We start from the raw sequence: 8637 nt of genomic DNA on the forward strand, positions 1-8637 counted from the left end.
GAAAGTTCAAAAATAAATAAAAAATAAAAAATAACAAAATGCTCCAAATCTATTGTATCTAATAAAGTATGAAATTATACCAACCTACTTTAAAGACTCATTTTGGGGTTCATTCATAGAGGATTTGGTCCATTTGTTTTACCTCTCTGAGCCCCAGCTTGCTTTGTATGATGTAGTCTTTGACCTTGCAGTGTGTTCAGAATCAGTTACATCAGTGGAGTATTTAAGCTGGGCACATAGTTGAGGCTTAATTAATAGTCACTCAGTCTAACCATTATGGTGTTTATCCATTTTTCTTTTCCTTAATAACGAAAAGCTAAGAAAAATACGCTAAGAGCAAGTGGCTCACATATTTAAAAACAGAAATATTGCTGAGAGGAAGAAATCAGAATATGGCTTCTTGTTCTTGAGTCTACTCTTTCTCATGTTTATAAGTGAGATTGCTTGTAACAGAGAATTAATTTTGGTGCAACCTGGGGCAAAGAGGTCCAAATGTTCTTAGGTTGCTTCTAGCCTATATAACTATTTTTATTCTGTACTTTATCCCCAGATATGAATTCTGTACCTGAAATACAGTAAGTTCTTAATATCTCTGGTATGTTCACAAAAGAGGGCAAAAATAGTCATCACAGTTGTGCATACTTCACTAAAGCTCGTTAGTAAATCCTGTAAAGGTTTGGATTGTGCTCCTGGCTAGTAATAGTAAAGGTAACAAGATATGTTCCTGATTATATTAGGAAACTTCTATAGATCAGTAAGAAATTAGGAAGTCAAGCAATTATCAGGACCCAATCAAGGCTTGCAGACGTAAATAATATTTCTACTTACTACCGCTATTCTAGTGCTATTTATTAGAGATAAAAGGTGCTGGGCCAGCAAGATGGCTCAGAGGGAGGATAAAGGTACTTACTATCAAGCCTGATGACCTGAGTTCAATCCACACCATTGAAATGGTAGAAGGAAATAGCCAACCTCTACAAGCTGCCCTTTAATCTCCATATGCATTGCATGGCATGTGTACCCCTGCTTATACACTCACAAACATACACATGAATAAGTAAATACAATAAAAAACTAAAGATGATGACCATAAGCCTGTTTTCTCTAGACTTTATAATCCAGTGAGAAAAATAAGTGTGCAAGTAATGCAATGTGAGGGAGTTTAGGATTTAATGGCATATGACTAGTTTGACCAGAAAGCATTTTTTGAGTTCTAAGCAGGGGAGAAACCCTATTTAGCTATGAGGAAGGGACTGGCATCTAGAAAGAAACATACTAAGCTCAGAAATATTTAAGTCCGTTACTCAAGTATTTTTTTCAACATAGAATACCTAGTCTCAAAATGAAATTTAAACACAATAAATAATTAGCATCTCAATGAAGCAACCCCAAAGCTAAGTAAGAAAAGCATTTGTCTTAATCCTGATTTCTACTGGGTTATTAATTGTCATCACAAGCCTCCTCAAAATGTGTTTGACATAAGATAACCTGGAAATGAGACTGTGCCTTTCCAGAAAATGGGGTTATGGCCCTTTCATCATGTCACCTTCCTCAGTATCTCAGTACTACATAGAATAATGAAATGAACAATTTCCTCTGGATTCAAAGAGACTAGGTGGCTGAAATAGTAATTCATAAAGAGCAAGAAGGTAGCACTAGAAAGTTATTCTGAGACAGTATTATGGGTTTTGATTACAGAAATAAAATTCAGTCCTCTCTGCTTCTAAGTTGGCATTCAAAGTGAAAACAGAAAAGGGTTTTCTATGAGGAAGGACATGATGAATGCAGAATTTGGAGATCTTGATTTACATTAGGATGATGGCTAGAAATTTTTCTTCTTGCTCATCAATGTAGTTATTGTTCATTAGAGCTATGATCTGTTTTTAATATTTATTTACTTTGAAATTATGTATATGTGTGCTATGTGTTGATAAAGGCATGTTAATGTAGGTACCCATGGAGGCCAGAAGAAGATATCAAATCTCATGGAGCGAGAGTCTGTTATAGATACTGGGAATCAAACTCAGGTTTCATTTGTATACAAGAGAAGTACACACTCTTTACCACTGAGACATTTCTTCAGACCCCAAACTACAAATGTTTTAGGGTATATTGAACTATGTTTTTTTTTTGTAGAGAGTATTGCTATATTTGGTATTCATGAAGAAAATGTATGCACATCACCAAAGAAAGAATTGCCATATTCATTTTCAATGGTGAGTCCTCTGGCAGCTGGTATATGTCTGAGTTATAGCAACCTCATGCAATGAGAAAGTCTTGAATCCCAACTCAATTTTCTAAGAACAGAGTAGAGCATGGAGCATACTGGGGAAGTACTAAATTAGGACAATGCACCTGTATATAGACATAGCAAATTGGCATGGGAAACACATTGAGCCTTGGGCTTAGAAAGAATATGCATACTTTAGTTACATACATGTGCAGAAGCATAGAAATCTACAGATGTCCTTTGCCATTCACTTTAAGCTTGGAGGTTTTAGAGGTACAAGTCAAGTCAGAGCTGAAGATGTTTTGTTTAGTAGGACAGTATAGCTGGGCATCTAAGCTTTTGTGAAAGAAGGAAAGTATTCATAGGAAGTCAAGGCCTCCTACACAGAAGGAGACTTGCAAACTTAGTTATAAGTCCCTTTTGGTAGTTTTGGTTTGTTTAATTTTTGTTTTGTTTTGTTTTATAATTCTCATCTTGGAAGGCAACACTATTTTTGTCAAATCGAATAGTAGCTAACATAATTTTAAAAAACAGTATTTGTTATCACCATACTTGTTAAAATGGTAAGCAGTATTAGACAGAACAATTGTAACATTTATTCATGCAAATTACACATTGTTATGTTTAAAATATGTATGTGCTTAGCAAGCATTTGTCGATTGTATATGTCTGAACAGGATGTAAATATCTTGGTTTTGTTCTCAATTAAAGACAGATTTTTCAATGAATATATTAAAGAGTGATCCATCAATTATGTTCATTATACAAGTTATCTTGACTTTAGACAAACACTCAGAAAGCAGTGTTCTTATCTTACTACAAACCCCAGATTGGTTTCAAACGCAACTCCCTTTGCATATAACTTTTTGGAAACAATGTTATTGTATGCAACATGACATACTTGTATTGCTAACTAGTAGCATTGCTGGAAGGAAAAAGTACATGCATTCATTTTTATCTCCTAAGATTCTCATCCCTGAAGCCTTTTCAGCACCTTCCACACTACATATACAAGTTACAGGCCAGGGAGTAAGAACTGCAATATTATAAGATGGCACTGTCAAGCAGTACCTAATGTTTGGAATGAGTGAATAGCTTATATTTCACCTTTGATTCACATGTAAAATGGGCTGAGAATTGATTAAATCATTATAACTTGGGCCAGAAAGAGAGCATGGCAGATAACTGCAAAAGTGTTTTTAGCAGTTTCTTGTCAAAGTTTGATGACTTGAGTTCAAACTTCAGAGTTTGTGGAGAGGTGGAATAAGAAAATCTACCCCACAATGCTGTCTTCTGGCTTCTACACAAGTGTCATGGCACTTGTATGCTTATAGACATGTCATATACATGCACTCACATAATAATAATAAAACAACACATAACTTAATAACTTCATTATTCCCAAGTAAGTATAGGTAAGATAATGATTTTTAAATTGTGCTTCTGAAACTTTCGTGAGACTGAAACTTGTTTTCATGTGTTTCATATTTTGAAAACTCTAACTCCATATATTATTTGGATTATTGGGCAAGAATAAGAATTGTCAGCAAATAGAGGTTCCAAACAGAAAACAACACAAAGGGACCTTTAGAAACCAAGGAAGCAGTTTTAGATAAGCAGAAGGCAGCAAGGCAAAGAAAACTAGATTCTAGAGAAGCAAGTGGTTCTGTTAAGACATAGTAGGCTAGAAAGAAGGAAGTATGGAGCAATGGTTCTATGATCATATATACCTACAATCTCAGTATTTGGGAGGTCAAGAAAGGAGGTGGAGACATTGAAATGCAGCCTTAGCTACATAGCAAATTCAAGGGCAGACTGCATTATGTAAGATCCTATCAACCAGAAACAAACAGACAAACAAAAGATCATGAGGGAGGCAGAGGCAGGCAGATTTCTGAGTTCGAGGCCAGCCTGGTCTACAGAGTGAGTTCCAGGACAGCCAGGGATACACAGAGAAACCCTGTTTCGAAAAACAAACAAACAAACAAAAAAAAATAAAACAAAAAAGATCATAAGGGCTTTCCAGGCTCTATTATTTAGCATACAGAAGGTCCAAATGACAGGCATCAGACTGAACTTTAAGGAAGCTGGGGTACTTAGGGTGAATGTTCTTGTCTTGAGAGTTGTTCATATGAGTTCCTTAGAGAGCTTGTTTTGTCTTGGCCAGTTTGCCCTGTACACGAGTAGTGAAATGCTTTCCTATCTAAAGGAAAAGAAACAAACTACCTCATGTTTCTTGGGATTTTCCAGTCTTTGATTACATAAGTTTTTGTCCTGCTCTCATTTGCACCACATTACATGAACTCAGAGACATTCTACTGTCACATCAGGTACTTTTCATATTCTTTTCAAAAAGGAACATGTGAAGCTCTGCATCCTGGATTGTAATCCTTTCTGGAAGGAGGGGGTAGGTTTTCCATGAATATCCATCTACTAAAACTAGCATACCTATTTCTAACATTTCATCTATCAATCTTAAAGTCCTTTGTAAGCATAAAACTACTTTGTGCTTGAATCTATCCCAACAGCTTAGATGGCAACGTAGCCGTTTCCAATTAATAGTTGCACACGTCAGTGCAATAATTGATTGGTAAGAATTACCTGTGTCACATACCTTACTCAGCAGAGAATGTTTTACAAGTAGAGTGATAAATATAAACTTTTCAGCCACATATGCTATATTTGAAGTTAACGTACATAGTCTGTGGCCCTTTAGGGATCATTAACAATTGTCTGTCACTATCCATTCAATGTAAACTATAATGGGTTCATCTGCGACATAGATTGTAAAAATAAACTTTTAAACAAACTAAACAAATGTCACAATTTTTTGATGATCCTTATCACTGTTATTGTTTTGGCTGATGTAGTCTTTCAAGTAAGCCCCTTTCTCCTTTTCATGGGATGCTCAATTCAAAATAACCAAATAAATGATGGGCATGGAGCATGGAAGATTAATCCATACATTCATTTGGCATTGCTCTAGGACCACCCCAAGTAATGTAACAGATCTTAATAGGTACTTGGAAAGAAACCCTGCCAATATCAATTAATCACATGAACATATCCACGGTACTCAGAAGTTTGGCAACAGGGATTGATTTACAAGAAACAAAAATATCACAATGATCTATCACTCATCTGAACAAAATGTTCTAGCAAAATAAAACACCTAGAGAGTTTTCTATTTTCTGGATAAAGTTCAATGATAAGGAAAGTGGAAAAGGTTTCAATGAAAAATTTTGCCTGATGAGGCTGCTTTATTCAGATTATAAGACTGAAAAAAAAGCATTCCGTGAAATGATGTCATGTTTTTCATATAGTTATGTGTTAAAATTTCCCATCAAAAAGTAGCCACTGGAGCAATTTCAACCCTCTAAAAGAATCCCTGTTTTGCTATTTTCAAAGAGGCTTGAAAGTGGCTGCTGGCTCCAGTGACCTTCTCTTTTGCACTTGTTTTTTTCTATAAACTGAAGGCTCTTGGGCGTTGGTTCCATTGGCAGCCTGCAGCATGTCTGTGACCGCCATGGAGGAAGAGATCCTCTCCCAGTCTCCTTGTGTCATGATGGACTGCCTACTTCTGCAATTTCCCTGAAGATACATCTAATAATATTCTCAGAATTATTGTCAGAGTATGCTCACCTTTCCCTAGCTGTGTACCTCTATATTTCTTGTCACTAAGATAAGAGAAAAAATAAGCTTAAAGCTAATGACAATAACTTTATTCTCCTGTCTTCCTACATCAATTCAACTTAACATTTGTGATGTGTAAGTAAGAGTTAATGCAAGTTTAGAAGTAGGAACTCTCTTGAATCAGCACAGTACCATTTTCTAAGTATATCACAGCTTTCAACCATCAAATGTACAAACTCATTTTAACAATATCTCGAATTCTTCCTAGAAGAAACAAAGCAAATGTCTTCCTTTCCCTGAGTAAAGCTGTATAGCCAAATACTATGGAATGCGGAGAATTGAGAATCTCTATCCTGTCCAGAAAAAGAAGAAAGAGAGAGAGAGAGAGAAAGAGAGAGAGAGAGAAAGAGAGAGACAGAGAGAGAGACAGAGACAGAGAGAGAGAGAGACTTACACAGAAAAATTTCCCCAGCATTTATTTGTTAATTTCCACAAAGATATCAATGCCTAGGATTATCTTTCAAATCTACATCCTTCAAAAACAATGTTAAATAAATCTTACCTGAATATGACTTCCTTAACAAAGCCATGCTTCTTTATAAGATGGTCCTACCCAGACAATTGCTGTCTACATTTGGAGCAGACACAGAGAGATCAGAGAAAGTTTAAGGCATATCTAAAGTATTCTCCAAGGTACTGGCCAGAAACATCAAGCTCGTACTCGCGGTATAGAGAGATCATTAATGGGCATTAGTGACAGACCATTATGACTCTCACAGATCATTAATGATTCATCGTGTAGCAGTATTGTTCTGGCAGTAATCAGACCATTGCTTGGACGCAGATATAAGCTTGGCCCATACTATTTGCTTAAACTTATTATTTCCAAGCATAAAATTTTATTTTGCCTTCTAGAATTACGAAAACTGGTCTGTAACATGATCCCTCAGCACATCAGGGGATCTTTTGGAACTAAGCTACCTAATTTGGTAGATGCTTCTCCTAAGGTCAGAAATATTGTATTCTGAAAGGCTCCCCAATAGCTTTTGGGATGTAGAAATGGGTCTTTTATTTTGAAATTGAATTATTGATGAATAGAAAATGCTAGGAGCAAAACATTTGCAAGAATTACAGTTGCTCAGGCTTTTGAACATTATGTGTAAAAGGTTGAAATTCCATCTCAACTTTCAGTTTTTTGCATAAAACAAAACATTTTCATATGAAAGTCTTTTGTTAAAAATTTACAGAAACAATTAGCAGCCTAAGACAAAGCTTTCAGTCCATTGTAACAAAAAGCAACATAGAAAGTACAGCAGCACTCAAACCTCTTAGTATAAAATCATAATTTTAAGGAAAGGCAAGACCATAAATGAAATCACCATCCTTTTTAAAATTTTTGCTTGATAGGAGATCCACTATTTTGGTTAAAAATGCAAATGTGAATGGAAATTTAAGTTATTCCGGGAGCAAATGAGTCTTTTCTATTGAACAGATTGGATTCTCCTTCTGTGTGGTTCTGGGAAAACTTCCCTTGAGTCAGAAAGAAAGGAAATCTGTCTCAAGTTCTGAATATTGTCACTATCAATGAATATTGAAGAATTACTGACACCCACAGGGAGCTATATTTATGGAGTCCCATCACCCATTTCACGGCTATATGGAAAGGAAGATTATGTATATTCAAAAGCATTCCATGAACTTACAGATTTTTCCTTAAGCTTCACTGCATAATCAAAATTGCCTTGAGCTCTCACTCCTTCCACTTTCCATCCAACACTAAGAGTGCAGTAGCAACAGCTGCAATTGTGAGCCCCTCCCAGAGGGAGTCAGCCTCAAGCAGAATTGGGTTAGCTATATGGATGGGATTTCAGCAGGAGGCAGAGGATGGAGCAAATTTGTTCTGCTCTCATATCAAACACCCTCCCCTACTCCCCAGAAGCTATCCATAGCCTGAGGACTTGAACATCAGGATCTCTTTGAACCCAAATGTGCAAAAGAGCTAATCCTTGGGAGACAGTACTGACTTTCCAGATACTTGAGCTGTGTGGCTACATAGGGCAGTGCTCTGGGAAGGGCCCCACCCTTAGTTTACTACTTTGCTGTCATTGTTTTGAAAGCCATTAATAATCTTTGAACAAGGAGCCCATGTTTTTGTTTTGCAGCAGACTGCAGTTTACAGCCAATTGCATCCCTTATGAGAACTGTTTAATAACCAGTTCTGCTTGAAAAGTTAGAGGCATGGGGAGCTTCAGAAGGGGCCATGGTTACCCATTGATTGACCTTTGACTAGACAGCTGAGCTTATGCTCAGCCCACCAGGAACATGGTTGTATGTGCTCAGATCCCTGATTGCAAACTAAATGGGCTAAGAGAAGAATTTAGTCTTCAGTAAACTCTTTGCACAGGAGAGATGCCAACTTCCTTCAAACAAAAATAGAAAATCCTAATATGGAGGCAGCTTCTCTTGGCCACTTCGAGAGCTCTTTTCAAAAGGTGCTTCCCAAGGGGCAAAATGAAGTCATCACCATCTGAGTGGTCTTATCGGGTCTAAGCAAGAGATCCAGTCTTTCAGCTACACTCCTAATAATAGGCCCACAGGGGCTGAACAGGTCAGTGCATTATGGAAGGGGTCTTCAGGGATAGGGAGCAATTCCGTCATTTGATGTCTAGACAACACTGAAATAAACAAAATGAGGGCAGGACTGACCCAGAGCCAAATCACAAGACAGGTGAAATCTACTTCTTTGCTCTCTCTCTCTCTCTCTCTCTCTCTCT

The 8637-nt window shown here is 36.9% G+C and overlaps 1 protein-coding gene across 5 annotated transcripts in view; it reads right to left on the bottom strand.

The window, feature by feature from the left end:
• Fgf13 (fibroblast growth factor 13) overlaps positions 1-8637 on the bottom strand; it is a 517884-nt gene that overhangs the window by 106259 nt on the left and 402988 nt on the right. Inside the window, exon 1 of one of the 5 annotated variants that reach the window (XM_031363101.1) lies at positions 6426-6585. The exons of the other annotated variants lie outside the window; for them this stretch is intronic. Coding sequence (XP_031218961.1) covers positions 6426-6453 — 28 coding nt within the window. The 5' untranslated portion in view covers positions 6454-6585. Of the gene's footprint in view, positions 1-6425; positions 6586-8637 lie in introns of those variants that run through there. 5 annotated transcript variants of the gene reach the window in all.

Source organism: Mastomys coucha, chromosome X (assembly GCF_008632895.1).
Source record: "Mastomys coucha isolate ucsf_1 chromosome X, UCSF_Mcou_1, whole genome shotgun sequence".
NCBI lineage: Eukaryota > Metazoa > Chordata > Mammalia > Rodentia > Muridae > Mastomys > Mastomys coucha.